At 34.4% G+C, this 22,791-nt stretch overlaps 1 protein-coding gene across 2 annotated transcripts in view; it reads right to left on the reverse strand.

Moving 5' to 3' along the window:
* Positions 1 to 5,993: 5,993 nt before the first annotated feature.
* The window catches only part of LOC145668461 (metaxin-2-like), a 63,577-nt gene continuing 46,779 nt past the window's right edge, over positions 5,994 to 22,791 (reverse strand). For both annotated transcript variants that reach the window (XM_081736354.1, XM_081736353.1), the window contains 2 exons: positions 15,425 to 15,498; positions 5,994 to 6,260 (listed from right to left, as the gene is read on the reverse strand). In XM_081736354.1, the coding sequence (XP_081592480.1) occupies positions 6,086 to 6,260; positions 15,425 to 15,498 (249 nt within the window). In that variant the 3' untranslated portion in view covers positions 5,994 to 6,085. The remainder of the gene's footprint in view (positions 6,261 to 15,424; positions 15,499 to 22,791) is intronic.

Raw genomic sequence — 22,791 nt, forward strand, 5'->3', positions numbered from 1 at the left:
TTTGATAGGACGTTTCAAAATAGAACTGTTATCAGTAAATCCCAACTTAAAAGTAGGCACATTTTATTTTACTCAAAGTATCACCATGAACAATCTATAGATTCCCTAACGCCATTAGTTTCATTTACAAGCATCATTTCATAACATTGTAAAGGCAATTCACATTCAATTGCATCTTAATCTTGAATACCAGAAATAGTTTTTCTTCCATTATAAAGGACCTATCCGGTTTGCCATAAGGACCAGACTGTGTCAGGTGACCAGGTCAAAGGTCACGTTGCGCGCTAAATCAAGTTTGGAAATTACAAATCCAGATGTGGGATATTTCAAGCACATAACCTCCGCATGGGATTCTCAGGGTAATTCGCAGAAGATATCTACTTTATCATTATTGATTTTATTTAGCTTGACTTTTAATAAAGTTCTATCCATATTTACTTTACATGCTATACATCCTTTTTGTAATATGACTGAAGTTAATTGGTAAAGGGCAAATAATATTTTATTAATCTTGACATTAATATTTTGTAAATTTTCATATTTTAAATGGAAATAAAATCTCAATTTCCAATCTGGTGCTTTGGCCTTATGACAAAATCAATAATAACTGTCATATTAAATTAGAAGTTAGGTTTTGATTTGAATGAAAATTGGTAATGACGTCGAATAACAGAAGTGTGTTATCGATTCGTAACCAGCATGTACTCACCAAGGTTTTGATCGGATAAGATTTAAGAAGTCGGACCTTCTTCTGTGATGGTCACTTCAAAACTCTCTCGAGTTCAGTACTCTCTTTTGTCCACCTACCTTTTCTTCCTAGTTTTTGGTAGCGTCATTTCTTCCGCTTACAATTACATTTTCAAGAATTTCCTCGTGACTCGAAGTAGGAAGTGTTTGTTATTGACTTGACACATTGATGCATAACATCAGTTATATTTCCTATTAAAAAGAATGTTTTTTATCCACACATAGTTTTGAGTTGTTACGAGACTTCCTTAATTGCTCTACACATGTGAACGGCCTAACAACACCAGATTGGGAATTGAGTTTTTATTTCCATTTAAAATATGAAAATTTACAAAATATTAATATCAAGATTATTAAAATATTATTTGCCCTTTACCAATTAACTTCAGTTATATTACACTATTATAGTTTTTGCGATATGTGGACGACTTCATTTTTTCATTGATTTTCCATTGGCTTTTAATGTTTCGTCATGTTTTACTATGTTCCATCTGTTTTGGGACAATTGCTTTTGGAATATAGAATCTATTTAGTCTCTTCTATATTTAAGCTGAATTTCAGCCATCTCCCTCTTTTGATTTTTGAGATAATTGAAAGAATTATTTGTTTTTCATTGATTTTCAATTGACATTAATTTTAATGTTTCATGCTTGACTATGTTCCCTCCATTTTAGGACAATTTGCATTTGGACTATAGAATCTACATAGTCTTCTACATTTGAGCTGAATTTCAGCCATCCCCCTTAAAGTATGTTCACGTCATTGCAACCGGATAGGCCCTAAACGAGAAATCCAGCGAAATATATACAGAATAACTTTTAAGAAGAAGAACAGGACATGCTTTGATGAGATCCGAAAATGTTTGAGGTCGTAATGCAAATAAGGTGATATTTCAGCCATCTAACTTCATTTAGACAATAATTCTAGTTACACACTAAATTATAGGAAATTATAGTAATAACCATTCCACCTGGTAACCACTTCACAGAGTAATAACATAAATATTCCTAAATTACAAGAATGCATTTTCTATTGCGAAGATATCCTATTTTAAAAATTATTTCTCATTGTAATTTTTATTCTTCGTCATTTTCTTATATGCATATCATGTAATGAATAGCTGAACAAATCTTTCGTTGGATCGTATACATTTATATGAAATTGCTTTAGATTGTATTATGTAGTTCTATAACAGTGCCTTTACAATATTAATGGTTAAATTGAATAAAATAAGATAACAGTATTTTTCTCGCTAATTACAAAATGAATTACTTAATAGAATTGGCCATCTGATTATAAATGTATTTTGTTTCACGAAATAAAGGAAACAATTTTATTCTCCGAGTCATTAGTACTTTAGGAATTGACAAATCAGCTAATTACCACGGTAAAGTCTTATCAATTTCACTGTAGCGAAGTAGGTAATCAAGTTGGTCTATCATGATAGCAAGGTAATAGCTTCCCTAAGTCATTGAGATGTAGTCGTTTTCAAAGGAAATCAGACTGCTGAATATAATTTTATGGATACGTTACATACGAGTACTTAAGGCGACTTGTTAGCGTTAGTTTCCGATGGTCTTTGCATAATACAACACATTATTATGACGTATTACTCTGTTGTAAGTACCACGAAAAATCTTCCCAATACATTTCGCAATACTTCCTTTTTTCTAGGATGCTGTTTCTTCAAATATTATTTATTTTTCAGAGACTTAAAACAATGAAGATTGCACGAAACTTATTACTATTCATTCCTAACAAAGATCTTATCTCCAGTTGTCTAGTGCAGTATTAGAATAACTTTAAAAAAATATTATTTTGCGATATTTCCTTTGACAATGATATTTTGTCCCCATAAATCAAGGGTGACCAACGCGTTGACCGCGTCTACTATTCGACCGGCAAGTTGTAAGAAGGTAACCTGTGTCACACTGTCTGTATCGATCACAGTTATTGTTTTATGATTTTCTATAGCGGGCTAGTGAATAGATAAGTACACCACTAGCGACTTATGAAATGAAATGTAGCCTTCAAACCCAAACAGGTTGGCCACCTGCCATATAAAAGACCTATCTCAAACTCAATTTTGTGAATAAATACCCTGAATTTTAAGGTGAAAAAAAAAAAAAAAAAAAAAAAAAAAACTTAAATGAACATTTTTATAAAGATATCCTAGAAGTGATAATACAATGTGCTCCTGTTCATTTGTGTATCCTTTATTTAGAGCAGAAATCTGTTTATATGGTCACCAGTATAGTGCATACACACCCATCTTTTACATACCCTTTTGTCAGTAACTTCGAAACGAATGAACTTATTTGAACATAGTTTTCTTTTACAATTTTCTTTGACATAAAGAGAAATAATGAATTCTCTGTAGTTATTCAAAATCATATTCAGATTGATTCCCAAATTTATTGATAAAAGAAATAGGGAAAGTGGTGCATATGTACTTTTGCTGGCAACTATACATCATAAATAATAGTGCGATAAAAATTCATTTTCCATTATTTATCTACCAGAAAAGAATGTGCAACACCGATATTAAAACATTATGGTATTTGATTCTACTCCTTACGGCAAATTATTTCCTCATATAAGATATTGCGTACATGATGATGTGAAGTCTCATTTCTACTCAGTCTGCTGCAAGGCAGTATGAAGCAACTAATTGCAAAATGGAACATTCTACTGGATAAAAATTGAGGTCGTATGTAATTAGAACATTTGTACAACTTATGGAAGAATATTATAATTATGCACTCACTAATTCATCATACAGTTTCACGGTAGATGAACATTTTTTCTATATAAAGAAATACTAGCACCAAGATTTTCAACAAGACGTAATGTGTTTTTGTACGATTAAGTGCATTGTAGAAGCCAGCGACCCTCTTTCTTACTAATTTCAACCGCTAACTGTATGAGTAAGTCTCTAATTTCGAACAAAACACACATTACATTTTTACAAGAATTGAAGTGTTTTTACGATTTTTTTCGGGACATTTTATTTATAATCGAAGCAGGGGGTAGGGACTTCCTTATTATTGACCCATTTCAACACCAAAATCAGAGTGTTTTGTTTTGATGGAACCTATTTTTTTTTTTTTTTTTTTTTTTTTTCATCATAAGGAAAGACATAAAGGGACTCCTTTTTCTTGATAGACTTCAACTTTAAACATTGGAGATTGTGTGAAGGCTTCAATAAACATAAATACACCTTATTGTGTCAAAATGGAATAATTTTTACGAAAATTACCGTACAACACATTATTTAAACCCTGGGGGAGATAAGTTCACTTTTTAGTTCTCGAGTGATTTTAAATTCAACAAGTGGGAATGATTGCAAAGCCTCAGAAAGTATGCACCATATTGCATTAAAGCCTAAAAAATTTTGCGAAAGTTATCGTGGATAATATCTTTAAATCGGGGGAGAGTATTCCACTTACATTACAATGCTAAATTCACTGTTTGGGAAAGCCTCAGTCCACCTTCTCCTTCTTGTCAGATTTTAACCCCGAACTATGGGAATCATCAGTATCCTCTAAAGAAACTATATGTTTATAAAAATTGAACTTTTATGTATCAATTAAAATGCACTTATATATATCTATCTATCTATATCTATATCTATATCTATATCTATCTATCTATCTATCTATCTATCTATCTATCTATCTATATATATATATATATATATATATATATATATATATATATATATATATATATATATATATATTCCTAAAGTAATAAAATTAATATTTCGGATATGTTATTGAGCATCCATTGTCAACAGCAACAGCAACAGCAACAAAATCTTCACATGCTCAAAGCTATATCTATAGTGGACATTAAATTCTTTAAAAACTTAATGTTTTTTTTTTTTTTTAATCTACTGTAAGTGCACTTACAACCCAAATAATTTTGCCTATTACAAATTGTTATTCTTTTGCAGTTAACTACAAGCTTTTTATCCACTTTTTAATGTATCTTCAGTTTCCCACATGCTTGCACTAATGCATGAAAAATAAATTGTAATAAGTAAAATTCTTTGGGTATGAATTGCACTTACATTATGTTAAAAACATGTTACTTTAAAAAAAAAAAAAAAAGTATTGAAGATATACCATTGAAAATGAAGCTTCGAGCATGTGAAGATCTTGTTGCTGCCCCTACTGTCCTTGACAGTGGATACTCGATAAAGTGTCCGAAACATTAAATTTTATTGCCTTAGGAGTTCAAGGAGGTTAGTATATTTTATTTGACAAAAATGTAATTCATTCGATCTATTGGTCGTAAATTTTTACGCAATTTATTTTGCAAAATTGTTTTGTATCCATATGTTCAAACTTGCAACATGGAGGATTTGACCTCTTTGACCCCTCATTTTCTATGGATTGCAACCTCAAACGTCGGAAGGTTGTAGAAAGATACATTACGAATTTCATTAAAATCGGGTAAGTTTTACGAGAGTTATCGTGAAACAGACACAATTGTCAATCGAATATAGTAGAAGTTCCCTTTGCTCGCTTCAATAAATTACTGTAATCATCCATTTTTTTCTAAATTATTTGACGGTTCTATTAACTTACCACCAATAAGGCTATACGGAAGGTGTGATCAGAAATTCCTTCAAACATTCTTCAAGTTGCGGCAAACACTTTTTAAGACTTAAAAGTTTAAACCATAACGTTACCTCAGCCCATTACAAAATATTCTGCGAGATCTCAATGATTGACCTGATCGGAATCTGATCTTATGGAAAGCTGTGCTTAATGGAAAATACTATGTTACCGTGATAGTATATATGTAATTCCACATAATTAAATCTATATGAAATATGGAAAATGCAGTTACTAAAATTTTACCAACACTACAAGAAAACCTGCAACTTAATACTGTACATAGAAGAGGAACAAGTAGTGTGAAACAAGTAGTGTGAACGTCAAGTTTTCAATGTCTTTATCATGTTTCAATTTGAAAATGATTCCAGAGAAGAAGATATTTCCACTGCATTCTCCAACTCGAGGAATTTCTCTTGGCTAAGATTTTGTTTCATTTCGTCTACAAAGCCTGCTTATGCGATTACTAGTTCCTCTGTAATATTTTGTATTAGTGTCTTCCATTAGAATTATACTATCAAAGATATTCAAATATAGCGAGAACTTATTCATAACGTAAATAAAATGCAGAATTAGTAAAATATAAATTCAATTTACTGTATTTATATTTCAGCAGAACTATGACAGAAAATCAGATAAAATTTATTACCATCAGTAAAAATACATATTTCATAACTTTGTTGAATTCTATTTATATGAATGCGAGGAAGTATCTACATATTGTTGAAAGCATCTGGTTGTTGTCTGAAGTAAGTTTCTTCAATACGTTGACAGAATACTGTCAAGTTTGTGTAGTTGGAAATTATGTTATACACTTCTTCAGTTGGTAGAACAGTGGTTAGAAGAGCAAACAGATGTCCAAAAACTAAAGCGTCTAACTCAGTGGGTCTGCAATGAAAATACAGCACGCATAAAAGTTGTGTATTAGGCTTGTAGCTAAACAAAAATCAGCAACTTCCAAAATTCATTATAACACACAGCAAACCTATCTAAATTATTATTTTTCTGGCGAGAGTATGCATTTCTTTATTAAAAATAAATTATTTCGTAATTTCCATAACGTAACATTATTATTATTATTATTATTATTATTATTATTTAAAGAATAATTCCAGAGTGAACATGGAGGAAGTTACAAACCTATCTATGTTGGACATGTACAATTTTATTCGAGAGCAGTTCAATGTATAGGGATCAAAGATCTTAATTTTACATACTTTATTTATTTATTTATTTATTTATCAACATAACAGGCTCAATTAAAGTGTTGAAATAATATAATTCATTTTTACAACAGTTTTTCTTTAGTGTTTTACAGGACATTGACATATATCAATTTCATCTTGTTTTGACATAATTTGTTATAGAAAGAACATAATCTTCAGATTGGTGACTCCAGCGTTATGTTGGTCGTAGCCTTTTTACAATAAAAGAGATCTGTATTATTAGTTCTAGTTCTAACTGAAGGAACATAGAACTATAATGAAGATATGAAGTTTGAACAATCGAATTCATTTTGAATTATTTTTTGGAGGAATACGAGATCCGCAATATTACAACTTTGTTCTAATGAGCAAATATTAAAATTGTCTACCAGTGTACATCACTGCAAAGAGAAATACGAGATCGGCAATATTACAACTTTGTTCTAATGTTCAAATATTAAAATTGTCTACCAGTGCAAATATTAAAATTGTCTACAATTTTCAAGTGAAGAATAAATTCCAGTTACTTTGTACATCAAATACCTAAGAAATTTTGATTGAACTTTTTCAATTTGTTGACGATACTTTTATTGAGAGGGGTTCTAAATCACAACAGCAGCATATTCCAACTTGATGCTTACATTTTAAGTGTGTTGCAATATTTCTGAAGACCTTACCACTTCTAGTTATGAATCCTAATAATTTAAACGCCTCGTGAGTAACAATTTCGATGTGTTTAATGGACGTTAATTTAGGCGATTTTTCGGTTCCAGAGAAAGGTATGCAAAGCGAGGAATGTTCGATATAAATAGATGTCCATCTTCAGAGATTTACTTTAGTAAGATATTTAAAGGATTATCCATTTTGCTACATGCTACTACTACAATACTACATTTCGCCATTTTCTGGATGGGGACTGCTCCGGAAAGAATCATCAGAGGAGAAAATAATAATAACTTTAATTTCAGCATAGGAACCTGGAACGTACGGACTCTACGACGTGAGGGAATACTTGAAAATTTAAAAGTGGAAATGGACAAATGTAAAGTGGACATAGTGGGCTTGAGTGAAGTGAGATGGCCAGGGAAAAATGAGATAGTATCAGGAAATTACAGAATATACTACTCGGGTGGCGAAAAGGGCGAGAATGGTGTCGCGACAGCAATGAAGAACGAAGTAGCAAGAAGTATAACCAAAGTGGAATACTGCAGTGACAGCTTGATATTTGTAAAAATACATGCAAAACCAGTGGATATTGTGATAATACAAGTGTATATGCCAACAACTGGCCATGATGATAATGAAGTAGAAGTAATCTATGAACAGATTAGTGACATATTGCATCAGGAAGGAAGAGGTAAGGTCAACGCCGTAGTAATGGGAGACTTCAACAGCGTAGTAGGAGAAGGAACTGAGAATAAGGTAGTGGGACCGTTTGGACTAGGTAGAAGAAACGAACGAGGTCAAATGCTTATCGATTTCTGTAGGCAACATGATCTGGTGGTCATGAACACGTGGTTTAAGAAAAGAAAAAAACAAGCTGTACACGTGGAAAAGTCCAGGAGATAGGAAACGCTACCAAATCGATTATATTCTTGTGAAGCAACGTTTCAGGAATAGTGTACGAGACGTGAAGACACTGCCAGGAGCAGACATTGAATCGGATCACAATCTTCTGGTGATGGAAGTGCAAACCTGGTTAAAGTCGATCAAGAAAAATGGGAAGAGAAATCGAAAGTGGAACTTGGAGCGACTAAGAAACATCGACGATGATGTGAAAGAAGAAATTGAAGAAACATTCTGTACAATGGGCGATGTGGTTGACAATATAAAGAATAGTTGGGGAAAAGTTAAACAGATTCTACTTGACACACTCCACAATAACATTGGCAGGATGAAAAGAGCACCGAGAAATCCATGGATAACTGAAGCAATGCTGAAGTAGATGGAAGAACATAGAAGGGCGAAAAACACGGACATTAAGGAATACAGAAGGCTGAATAATGAATTGAGAAGTGAGACAGACAAAGTCAAAGAAAAGTACATGGAACAGATATGTGAAGAAATAATGGAACTTCAACGGCGCGGCAGAGATGATCTGATGTACCAGAAAGCACAAGAATTAGGAGGGAAAGCTAACAAAAGTATACGAACGTTCGACATCGGAGATCAAGAAGGCACGGTAATGTAACCACTGACCATCAAAGAATCCTTAGAATTTGGGAGGAATACATAAAAGATCTGTATGATCAGAAGAACCACCCCAAAGATATTGCGATCGAAGAAGAGGAAGAGGTGGATGATGATGAAAAAAGACCCAGTATATTGAAAAGTGAAGTAGAACAAGCAATCAAAGACATGCGAAGGAGAAAGGCCACTGGAGAAGACGACATACCAGTAGATTTGCTCAAGGGATTAGGAGACAACGCAACGAAAGTACTGACTTCACTTATAAACAAGATCTACCTGAGTGGAGAATGGAAAAAAGGATTTTCTTGATGTTACAGTGATTGCATTGCCCAAGAAAAACCAAGCAAAGAAGTGCAGTGATCACAGAACCATTAGCCTGATTTCCCATATTGGAAAATCATTGCACGCATACTGAATAGTCGGCTGGAAAGTAAGATAGATGAGAGGTTAGAAGAAGATTAATTTGGATTCTGGCAAGGAAAAGGCACCAGAGATGCTATTGGATTGATGAGAATTATATCAGAAAGAATTCTTGATGTAAAGGAAGAGTCGTGTTTGTGCTTCATCGACTGGCGAAAAGCTTTCGACCGAGTCAATTGGACGAAACTTCTAAAAATACTTAAAGAAATCGGAGTCAACTGGAGAGATCGACGACTCATTAAAAAATTACACAGGACAACGAGTGAAGCTGCGCTTGAATGAAGGAGAAACCAATAGTGTGGAGATTGGAAGAGGAGTCAGACAAGGATGTAGTTTGTCGCCCCAATTATTCAACATTTACAGTGAATGTTTAATGAAGAAAGCATTAATGGGAATTGGAGATTTCAAGATTGGAAGGCAGATCATTAACAAGATCAGGTATGCAGATGATACGGTTATAATAGCTAAAATCGAAGGAGGACTACAGGAGATGATTGACAAAATAGTTGACACTGGAAAACTGTATGGAATGGAAATTAACATGGAAAAGTCGAAAGTCATGAGAATATCCTGTGGAAACACACCCTTAAGGATCAGAGTAGAACAAAGAAAACTTGAAGAGGTCGACAATTTCAAGTATCTGGGAAGTATGTTGACGAGAGACGCTTACTGCACCAAAGAGATCAGGTCAAGAATTGCCATAGCTAAAGAAGCATTCAACAAGAAAAGATCACTCTTAATTAGCAGGCTCAATATTGGACTTAAGAAGAAGTTGGTCAAGTGGTATATATGGAGCATTGGACTGTATGGATCAGAGACTTGGACATTACGGAAGTTAGAGAGGAAATATTCGGAGAGCTTCGAAATGTGGTGTTGGAGGAAAATGGAGAAGATAAAATGGACAGAGAGAGCAACAAACGAAGATGTTTTAAAACGGAGAGAAAAAAAGAGGACATTTCTAGCCACCATCCTTTGTAGAAAAGCCAATTGGATTGGACACATCTTGCGAAGAAATTGTCTTCTTCACACCGCCATAGAAGGAAAGATGGAAGGGAATCGAGGAATAGGAAGAAGAAGAATACAGCTGATCGATGATTTGAAAAATAGGAGAAAATATTGGGAGTTAAAAGAGGAAGCTGAAGATCAACAAAAGTGGAAGAAACATTTCCAGGCCAAAATCTAAAATTAAAAAAAAAAAAAAAAAAAAAATCATTAGTCCCAGGACCTGCCGAAAGGCAGAATACTTAATAATAATAATCACACTTACTGCACTTAACACTGAACAGAAATACAATAGTCTCTGGAGGCGAAATTTGACATTAATGTTTTTCCGGAATTTTGGGGGGAGCTTGCAGTTTATGAACACAGGAAAGACTAACATTTAACTTCATGTTTGTAAGATATCCAAGAATTTTAAAGGGTTGCTTCAGCTCAGAAGCTCCTTCCCTCCGTAAATCCGCCACTGACCATGGGGTATTAACAGGCCTATCATTGGTTTTCTTCCACGCTACACTTACTTTGTGTTGTACAGTGCCACAATTACCTCTGGTATCAAAAATTGGAACTATTTTTATTTTCTACACCAATCGCTTCTGCCTGTTCCCAAATATACTCCTAGCGAATTTGGTTGCATTCTGCAGAGTGGTTACGTCTCCAGAGTTCTCTGAACAGCGATACTTATTTTATGATAACCTGGTACTATAGTAAGTCACATATGTAAAGAGCCTATGGTTGTTCATATTCTACCGGTTTAGAACTTTTCTCCAACTTGCAATAACAATTTTAGTGTGAGGTGCTTCATGAACCACAGTACACGAATGCTTGTTGATAAAAAAAACTCTAGTCTGCACGAAAACAAAAAGTATAATCGTCCATGAAGCGCCTCATACTAAAATTGTTGTTGCAAGTTCGAGAAAGCGTCTAAACGCGCAGAATATCAACAACCATGCTTTGTTTGAGGGATTGTTTATGTGTCCTAATGTTTACATTTCATATTCATACGATATACTGGCTTTTATGAATACTTTTATTTTTTGACTCTCATAGGCGGACTCTCACCTTTACCCACATCCTTTGTCCAACTTGCTCAGGCTTATAGATTTGTTTATTTGTTCTCCATTCGTAGAAACCATTATTATATGGGTATTGTATTCTTGATAGCGCCTTCAAAATATCAATGAATGAATAACCAAAAGTTTTAATTGATTGGTATCTGGAGTACCATCAAGTTGGACATAGTTTATTTCGGTGTCTCAGGAAGAGCTTCCAATTTCTCGTACGTGTGAGAAAATTTGATATTTCTGTATTTAAAAAAAGTTTTTTTTTTTTCACTTTACACATAACTTCATTATAAATAAGGTTTAAGTTGTGCGCAGTACAATACATATATTCTGAAGTCTTCTTTTTTGATTCGAGTTTTAACAAGAGCATAATCCATGATTACGGCATGTTCTTAGAGAGTTTCTTGTGTTCTATGGTATCACTTTTTTTTCTAATTCGGATATACTCTGGTATATTATTTCTAAACCTTCATTGCAATGTGACTAGCGACGGCATTATGGTGCTACCGGAACAATGGCAAATCATCGAATAAAATTATACATATGTGGTTTCATGTTTTTAAATAACAATAAATATAAGTATCAGTACCTTTCAGACAATCTAATATTACCAAATCTAACTTACGTAAAGTAGATATTACTGTTATTTTTGTACGACACACTGTGTTATGTTGATTAATTAATTTGGATTTTATTACCCTTTCCAGCACTATTTTTGTGTAAGAGGTGTCTCTAAGGTGAAATACAAAATAGTTCTCGAGGTTTACTTCGATATCCCGCGAAAGTCGATATTATACAGGATAATTATAATAAGAACAGCGTACATATTTCTGGATTCATTTCTACAAAAGTTATGATTTTGCCATTTATAATGTATAACATGAAACAAATATTCTATATGTTTCGAAAACATTGAGGAATAATTTTATGTTACGACTCAGGGGATAATAGTTAATTAGAGTTTAGCGTCAGTTTGAACAGCAGGCCTATTTGAGACTTGAACCCACAACTCAACATGGGATCCGAACTACATGAGTTGCTATCGAGAATCGAATGTTAGTCTCTCACGTTCGAGAGGATAATAGAATAGTGAAGATACTTAATACTCTGTTTTCAACTATGGAATTTTACATTTACAATTTTTATAATATTGTTTCGCAATCGAATGTTAAAAGAAAAGAGTTGATAAAGGGTTACTCAAATATTGTAAATGTCTCCAGTTTCCGGATAGGTTAGAGCAAGAAAAACTACTCTAGGATTTGAACACATGAATAACAAACTATTCACCCAAATCGCTGGGGTATATCGTAAGCTATTTCAAGTATGTTTTGTGAAAAGTGTTTTTCTGGTCCACAATAGATTTTGTTCGCAGTCAGATACGACTGATTTTGCGGCGAATAATGGGAAATTACATATCTTGCAATGTATAGGTATAAACACATTTTTCGCACAAGTTGCATTTTCTTTTACGTCATAACTGATGTAAAGCAGATTGAATCTGTAAAATGATAGGAATTGCTATAATCGTTAATAATAATATTATAATAATAGAACTGCAAAACAATTACCTAAACAACAAAACTTGGTAAGAAAACTAATTAACTAAACTAATGATCATCTCCTCATAGGCCTTAGTGGCTCATTTACATTTACATAAAGGATTTTAACTAGCTAAAAAAAAATTGTGTAAACTCAAGGAACTGAATTACATAGGTGAGTAGTTAACGCATTGGACTTTCAAGAAGATTCAGGTTTGTAACCCGGCAGATCCGAACATTTTTTTATGCTTCAATTTCAATCCATACTCAGCGTAATAAGCAAAGCCTTCTCCTGTGGAGAAGGAAATAGATGTTGAAATGACGAGGAATTGAAGTAGGATCATGAATAGATACAAAGATTTGCAAATTTATTGGGTTGAGGCATAATTCCGTAGCGTTCTGATTTGACCTGGCAACACTGCATTGTTGTTCATTTGTTTATCGTTTTTCTTTACATTGTCACTGTTTACTTTGGAGTGTTGTTTTGTGGAATACTAGTTATCAGCGAGATTATTACAAATGATTGTTATTTCTTCGCTGTTGAAGATAAAGTGCCAGGTCAAGAAAAACGAACATTTCCGACATATTCTGCTGTACGAGTTCAACCGAGATTCAAGCGCAGCAAATGCTGCTAGGAATATCTGTGAAGTGTAGAGAACTAATACCGTCGGTGAAAGCACAGCAAGGAAATGGTTTTCTCGTTTTAAAGCGAATCAGTTTGATTTGCATGATGGAAGACGCACAGGATGACCATCCGATTTTGATGGTCACGCCAGACAACCAGAGGATTGTCTAGTGTGATGGAATGTGACCAAGCAACCATCATTCGACAATTTACATTCCATGGAAAAGATCCAGAAGGTGGGTTCATAAGTACCGCACGTGCTTAGTGAATGAAACAAAAATGATCGTTTGACAATTTGTGCTTCTTTGTTGTCTCGTCATCGGGTTTCCATTGCATAACATCAATCGTTCCTGTCACACATTGTTACTGGTGATGAAAAATGGTGTCTATATGTGAATATCCATAAGAGAAAGGAATGGCTTAGTCCCAAGAAAAAGCAACTCCTCATGCAAAACGTGCTGTTCATCCTAAGAAGGTTATGTTATGCATATGGTGGGACACAAAACGAATACTGTACCATGAAATCCTTCCTAGGAATGAAACCATCACATCAGAAGTTTATTGCCAACAATTGAGACGACTTGAGGCAGCAATTGAGGAAAAACGACCTGGACAACGCCACATTCTTCTGCATCATGATAATGCACGCCCTCACGTTGCCAACATGACAAAAGCAGTTATTCAGGAGCTCGGATGGGAGATTGTCCCCATCCCGTATTCACCGGACCTAGCCCCTTCAGATTTTGTTCTTTTCCGTTCCATTTCCAATCACATTCAAGGACACAACTTCGAAGATGAAACTGCTCTCCAAACTTGGATGGAAGACTTCCTAAACTCAAAACCAACAGTTTTCTACAGACGAGGGATTCAAAAACTACCCCAACGTTGGGAGGAAGTTATTGACAATGATGGAGATTGCATTATTGAATAGCTGTTTGCGGTCAAATTTTTAACTATATTTTACTGGATTTAACTGAATTTCATAAACAAAACATTAAACAAGCAAACTTAACAAATCTATATTTAAAACGCTTTATTTGAATAATTTTCTATCTCATGTATGATCAGTGATTTTCCTTTCTTCTTGTATGCAGTATGTAGTGAAATAATACATTATATATATATATATATATATATATATATATATATATATATATATATATATATATATATATATATATATACAATGCGTTATAATGTCTTTGATATACGACTCTCATTGAACGCTCCACACAATAGAGGTTAATCTTAAAGCGGAAATTTTTTTTCGTTCACCAATTACAAAGTAAAAGCCTATTTCAGTGCTCCACAGGCTTACCAACTGTTAGTTAACCAAAAAGTTAAGATATAAGTTGGATTGAATCTGTCCAGGCGTTTATGATATTAGCAAAAGTAGTGGATCCGACCTAATGGAGTTATTACAGTCAGGAGTTCAACTACTTTTGTCGCTGACTGTACAAAGACAGTTTGTGTATCGCGTGATTATTAACACTGATAAAACGCTTGATTATTACATTTTTTAAATCTTCCTTCATTCTTCAATTTTGTAAAGCTAAGAAATACTGTAAACTAACCTAAAGTAATAAATAAATAAATAAATAAATAAACGAAATTAACTGCCAAGTTTTATGTAGCTTGCACGTCAACACATTGATGGTTGAGTTAGAACACTTAACAATCATAATGACGTGGAAAGTGCAATGTCGTTCACTCAGCTGGGTAACAAATGGAAGATCCCTATCCTAACATCCATCTGAAGCACATTTGGATGAACTGGCAGAATGAGTGACCTGGTGGTCAACAGGTAAACTTATACATAGATTTTAATCTATTCATATAAAATCTGAATGCCAGTTAAGTTATTTCAGTTTGTATCCTGTGAATACAACATTTCTTCTTAAATAAAAAAAAATTAAAGTTATTACGTTAAAATATAAATCTAGAAAATTGAATAACCTTTCTACCTGGGTCAGGCTACGCTACTGTCTATTATAGTTATTACAGAAAAACTTACGAACTAAAGAAGTATCTCTTGTTCTCCAAACGATCTGACAGAATGCGGCAAGCATTGTCCAACTGAGACAAAACCTTGAATTGAATAAATGTATGCATGAATATTTAATCAAATGAAGAACGCAAAAAAAAAAAAAAAAAAAAAAAAAAATAATAATAATAATAATAATAATAATAATAATAATTAATTTTAGTGGTAACGTTAACAAAACGACTGTCAAATCATTGACATTCTTTAGTAAAAAGCCTTTTTCAATTCAATTCAAGTGCCGTAAGACGAGATTACTTTGCACATCAGGGGTTACTTTGCACAAAATATGAAAAGAGTTTCACAGTCCTCTGTGTCTATCAGCAAAACCATTAACAGTAAAGAGAAAGTTTTAACTGCCACCGTAAGATAGAACATCTAACTGTATTTTGGCTATAATGTTGGCGCTGGCGATTAACATCAGTTCTAATTACCGGGAGGGTTCGTAGTTGTAGGCATAGAAAGAAGTCACTGTAAAGGCCGCCCAAAATTTGGAAGATATCACGTACAAGAATTTCCGTAAAAGTTAAGTCAGTTTCATAGAATACTACTGTGTATAATGGGACTTTGATGCAATAGTTGAAATTGAAATGTGAAACGTTTTAAAGTCATAAAAAAAGGTAAAACTGGGAGAAGGCGGTTTCAGCCTCTACTCGGGGTTACTTTGCATCTGTCCGAAATAATGCTTAGATAGGAAATTATTACTACTGGAACCTCCTGCATTCTAAATTTAGGTAAATTTCCTATTTAGGTAGATGCTGGAATGAATTTCTTGTTGAAAAATAAATTATGAACAGTGGCGGATCCAGAAAAGTAGTTTGAGAGGGACTTCACTCAGAAAGACTTCGTTTCTTTTAGAAATCACTATACTTTTTAAGGGGGGGGGGTTGCAGCTTATACGCATAGGAATGACTAACATTACATTTTTCAAAAAAAGAAACCATGCAATTTGGGTGGCTTCAGCCTGGAAGTCCCAAACCTCGTAACTTTCACTGATTACGGTTGGTATGATATTCTTAGACATAAGGAATAATCAAGGCAAATTAGTTCACGGTTTTTTTCTGTTCCTGACTTGGCATTTTTGTGGGACATATGCTAAACTATTAGAATGTGGTTCCTGTGCCGGTACCAGAAAATATATAATTTTCTTTACAAATATCGATAATTCAAACTAAGTACTGCAGGGATGCAAATAAGCAACAAAATTTTACTCGTCCAAGAAAAAAAAAAAAAACACTAGCCCACGTCTCACAATATAAATCATTTACTTACTTTCGGTGTGATATTAAATACTCGCCCACACCGATGAACCACTCGCCCCAGGCGAGTGGTTATTTGCATCCCTGAAGTACTGATACCGATACCATCATTCTAATATCAATATTTGTAGACTGCATGCAGTTTTGTGTAGAAAGTAAAATGTATAAATACTGAAGGGAAAACATTGCACAGAAACGTTATGTTCGTACGTTGAACATACTTTTTTTGTATGTTGTGCAAAGTAACCCTACCTATGGAGCAGAGGCGGATCTAGGAAGGACTTTTGGAGGGGGCGGCAGGTCGTAATACTGCTACTTAGAGCTACTTTTAAGAGCTCTCTGATGGGTTTTATTTATATATAAAATAAGAAAGTTTTCTCTTCTGGGGGGCAATTGCTCCCCCCCTGGATCCGCCCCTGTTATGGAGTTACTTTGCACCAAATTTTATATTTCAATAACTATGGTCATACTGAATGTTTACTAATGAACTTGCATAAATGTTTTCCTTATATATATCTAGTTATTATATGTTTAAAATACACTGTTCTAAATAAGTACATAGTCTATGTAAGTTACATGCGATTTTCTTTAAAATTGCTTAAATCTTGTGCAAAGTAACCCTGTGTAACGGTACTTTTGCATCCATATACACAAATACTACGAGCATAACTGAGAGTATATTAATGTTCAATTCTTTTAGCGTAAACCTATACGCATACTTTCCACTGTGAATTTGTTTTCTTATTCAGATAACCAAATAGCTATCCAAAGGATGAATTTATTTTTCCCATGCGTGTGCATTAAGTGTAACACAGGCGGAAGCTCAAGCATAATCCATTCCATTCCTTAGCCAGTTACTATAGAACGGTGAACCAACTTGATTAAGATTTTGTCAGCATAGACAGAATTATCTACATGCTCTCTACTTCAAATCATACTAAAATCAAATGGGGCTGTTCGTTCCAAAGTTTTTGACAAAACAATGCAAATGAGAAATATTTTTTTGCAGGAAAGATTCAAAATATACACACAACATCCATCTAAAAGTTTCCTTCTTATTTTCTTATGAATAAGACAATCGTCTCCTACGGGAGAGTAGTCAACTATTGCACTGCCGAAATGCTTTATATTTCGATGTTGTATGGGGGCAGAGAGAGTGGGTCTTAAATAAAACATGTGAAGAACCAGAATGTTCGTCGGATTCTTTTCCAAGGGGGTAAAAGACCAACATACAAGGTAAGTCATGAATACTTCATGTAAAACAATTATTATTGGTGTACATTGCATAACTCTATTAACTATAGTAAACATATTAATAAATACTGTTGTGTGTGAGTAAGCAAATCTAATATGTTTTGATATGTATTTCAAAGAATCGAGCTAGGGATGCCATCAGTTGCGAAGCGGCCATGAAAAAATAAATAAACATACTGTATAACCAACGGCGAAGCGTACTATGAGGCTCTGAGGCCGGGCCTACCTTGTTTTCTACCGTATATTTTCTTTATCTTTGGTTTCTTATAAAATAAAGTCAATATTTTAACATTTCGGTTTTTTCGGGAAAAATAGAAGGTTGGAAACACTTGGAGACCCTTCTGTCTGAGCCTCACCAGCTCACTAGACGGCTTACAGGCTATGCTGCTCAGGGAGCAAAGCTATTATCGCAGGGGATTGCACGCATTGTTGGGAAGGTACAAAGACTCGCCTAAGGTCTCTTTCAAAGCTAACATGTTAGAAAACGATTTCCATAACACACAGTAAGAAGTTTCTGTGTAGAATTATGTATTTCTATTAGTGATAACTTGTTTAATTTAGGTATATATTCTCAGAAGCTATTCAGAGTAGCTCTTTTTTTTCCTACTTGGGGCCCGGTCCATAATAGCTTGTAAAATATAAGTGTGATACATTAAACATATGTATAAATTTACCAAACGCTACCGTACAGAATAAAATAATATTTGTGTGTAATTTTAGTTGTTTTCCATTTCATAGAATCAATGGGGTATTTACGATTTTGTTTCAAGGTAGTGATGAACAAATGCAAGACCAAGACCACCCCGGTCTTGGTCTTGTACACCCAGTCTTGGTCTTGGTCTTGGTCTTGCTTGCAAGAGTCTTGCAAGTCTTGCTTTTAAGAAATCTTATGCTTTTCAAGGTAAATTTTACTTTGGATATAAGGGATAATAATAAATTCCACAATGCTCCAATAGTAACGGAAATACAATGTATGTTTCTAAATGTAACATAGTTTATCTTCGTGTAAGTATGATAATAGTGTACAACATAAGTGATGACATTTATTTTTTTATTGGATGTCCACGCTTCGCTAGTTATAAGGTAAATCACGACGTTTCGTAATATTTTTATACTTTTTTTTTTTTTAACAGATCCAACACTCCACTGGTTCCCCTGACACGAATGAAACAAAATCAAAACGGTACAGATTATTGAAATACCATGAACTGCAAAATTATATTTACACCCTAAAGGCGTCAGATTTTTCTTTTCAGCCACGATGAGCTAATCTTTGTATTAAACAAACTTATAATTAAATACTGAGATTTTGTTTTACTGATTCTAATGGGACAGAAACATGGACATTACGCAAAAGCGATGGAAAAAATTGCAGACTTTCGAAACCTGGGCATGGAGAAAAAAGGAGAAAATTAGCTGTGTTGAACGGAAAACGAATGAGAAGGTGTTAGAAATATTAGCAGTAGGAGAAAAAAGAAGAATTTTATATATTGATAAGAGGAGAAAGATGAACTGGTTGGGATATTGGCTGTGGAGGACGTGCTAGAGGGTATCGTGAAAGGAAAGAGAGAGAGGGAGCAAAGGAGATTGTAGTTGAAGGAGGGTATTAAAAAGAAAATTGCTACATTAAGACGAAGAGACTAGCAGAGGACCACCGTACATCGAGGTTTCTCAGTTACAGCAAGCAACCTGCCAATAATGGCAGAATAGCTTTGATGATTATTATGATTATATGTTTAGCATATCGACCAAAAAAGAGAGAAAAAATTAAAATAATTATTATAATCGAAACAATATTTTAGAATAATTTGAGTGAAAACTAAAAACGACTCATCTGTCTATGTCTTTTCTATAAACTGAATTTGTATAAATACTCTTGACCTATATTAGAAATACAAAATAACGACTTCAAACTACAAGTTATTTAAAATAACTGTACAAAATCAGTTTCACTTGTGAATATGAATTACTAGCATCAATTACCTACTTCGTTGGGTTAAATTTATTATATATTTCGTTAACCAGTCACCTTTTATTTTACTAAAGCGCTTTCTGATATCGGTCATTTTCGATTATTTTTATATTTCTCTCCCCTCCTCCCCAAGCTGCGGGGCTGAATTTGGGTTTAAACGGCATTAGAAACGTCACTGTTCATCTTAGAGACATCGAAAACTATGGATTCGGCACTAATATCGGTCATTTTCAATAAATTTATATATCTCCTCCTCCCTCATGTTGCAAGGCACGGCATCGGAAGTGCCACTGTTCATCTCAATGACCTTGGAAACCATGAATTTGACATTGATAATAATGGTCATTTTCGATAATTTTTATGAATCTCCTTCTTCCCCCTTCCCAAGTTGCGGTGCTGAATTTGCATTTAAACGAGGTCGGAAGTATCACTGTTTAGCGACCTCAAAAATTATGAATTCGACACTAATATTAATTTTCGATCATTTTTAGATATCTTCCCTCCCACCGCCAAGCTACGAGGCTGAATTTCGATTTAAACAGCATCGGAAGTGTCACTGTTTATCTCAGCGACCCCCAAAACTACAGACTCCACTCTAATATCGGTCATTTTCGATCAATTTTAAATATCTCTCCTCTCTCCGTCCCCTAAGCTCCACCGTCAAAGTGATATGACAGAAACCATCTCAGGTCCGAACCTCATCTATGTTGAAAATATAATTAAGATCGGTTGGGTGGTTTAAGAATTATTAAGTTTTATTTATTTTTGTACACTTCTCCTCCCCTCATCCTCCCTTCAAAGTGATATGATAGAAAACACCCCAAGTCCGAACCTCATCTATGTTGCAAATTTCATTAAGATTGGTTGGCTGTTTCAAGAGTGATGAAGTCACAAAGACAGTAAGTTATACTTTTATTTTTTACATATATCTCCCCCCCTCTCCATCCCCTATGTTGCACCGTCAAAGCCAAATGATAAAAATCGTGCCAGGTTTGAGCTTCATCTATGTTGAAAATTTGATCGAGATCGGTTGAGTGTTTCAAGAGTTATTAAGTTTTATTTATTTTCATATATACACCTCACCCTCCCCTCCTCCTCCCCTAGGTTCTACCATCAAAGTGAAACTATAAAAAAACTTTCCAGTTCCGAACCTCATACATGTTAAAAATTTGAGGTGGTTCAAGAATTATTAAGTCACAAACTTAGTCACTTTTATTTTCATTTATTTTAATTTTTGTATACCTCCCCTTCCTCCTTCTCCCATATGTTGTTCCTTCAAAGTGAACTGACAAATAACATTCCAGGCTCAGACCTGATCTATATTAAAAATTTGATCGATCTCGAGCGGGTGGTTCAAGAGATTAGGTGTCACAGACATAGTCACTTTCAATTTTATAATATAGATTTACTGTTGTCGTATAATGTTATATCGCTCAACCCTCAATGTGCCGTATACCTAAGGAGGCTAAACGTTATATTGGTAAACAATTATTCAACGCATAAGCATGAAATGAAATGAAATGAAATGAAATCTTTAAGTTTTACGTCCCACGGTTATGCCGGTTAGGCTAAAGGAGACGGTGATGATGAGTGATGAATGAAAATGGTGGAATGAAGAAAGTGGGAGGAAACGGGAGAACCCCGAAAAAAACCACGAACACGGTGTTTGTCTACCACAAAGTTCACTTGGCGGGGGCTGGGATCGAACCCGGGACCCCAAGCACCAGAGGTGAATGCTCTACTACTGAGCCACCACGTCCCGTCTCAACGCATAAGCATCCGCCCATGAAATCAAATTTGCGGTCAGATGCACTAAGTTTTTGTCAATGTCATGAAAGTGTTATTTCGATATTAATATTATGAGCACACATTAAAAATTTCCAACGGATGCTTGCGTCTCGGAGCCAAGGTCATACCCATGTAGTCAGCACCTCTGATGTACGGAATTACCGATGTTCAATACTACATTTCTCTTCAGTTTTGGAAGAACACCACTAGTATGCTTTGAAATGAAATGAAGTATCTAGTTTAACGTCCAACAGTTATGCACCAAGGCTAAGGGAGACAGTGATGATGAAAAATGACTGAAATGGTGGAATGAAGAAAGCAGGAGGAAACCGAAAAAAAAAAACTGAGAAAATCCACACACAGGATGTTTCTCCACCAAAATAGCTTACATGGCGCAAGATGACACCTGTATGGCTTGAAAACGAGTAATATCTACAGAAAGCGCGAACAACCAATTCAGAAAACGGCATACTGTTGCTATAAGCTACAGGGCCGGATCGATTCACACGGATTGCATAAACTACTGGGAACACATTCACTCCAGCAGCATTTTTACTGAAGTCAAGAAATTCATCTCCTTCTTTTTTACATTATATAAAAAATCAAGTAGTGCCGGTACTTGTGCTAGACTCTTGCGCAAGAGTCTTGGTCTTGGTCTTGTTCTTGCATCGGTATTCCTGGTCTTGGTCTAGTTCTTGCATCGGTATTCTTGGTCTTGGTCTTGCATGCAAGACTCTTGCAAAAACTACAAGACCAAGACTTTTGCGCTCATCACTATTTCGAGGGGCTTTGCTGACTTTATTTCTGGAAATGTGGAAATTCTGCAATATATATATATATAAAACAATAAAAAAAATTGCAATAAAATTTCGGTGCAATAAAAATAACTCGGGAGCCAACTGGTTAAATATGCCACTGCATAGAATACAATATTAATTGTCTTGTGTTGATTCAAATGAAGTTCCTTCTGAGGATTAACATTTCTAGTCAAGTCATTATCATGTGATGCATTAATTAAATACAGTATTGTACTTACTTTAAAGTAGGAGATACAAGTAACAAAGAAA

This window comes from Thermobia domestica, chromosome 13, assembly GCF_964235325.1.
Source record: "Thermobia domestica chromosome 13, izTheDome1.hap1.1, whole genome shotgun sequence".
Lineage (NCBI taxonomy): Eukaryota > Metazoa > Arthropoda > Insecta > Zygentoma > Lepismatidae > Thermobia > Thermobia domestica.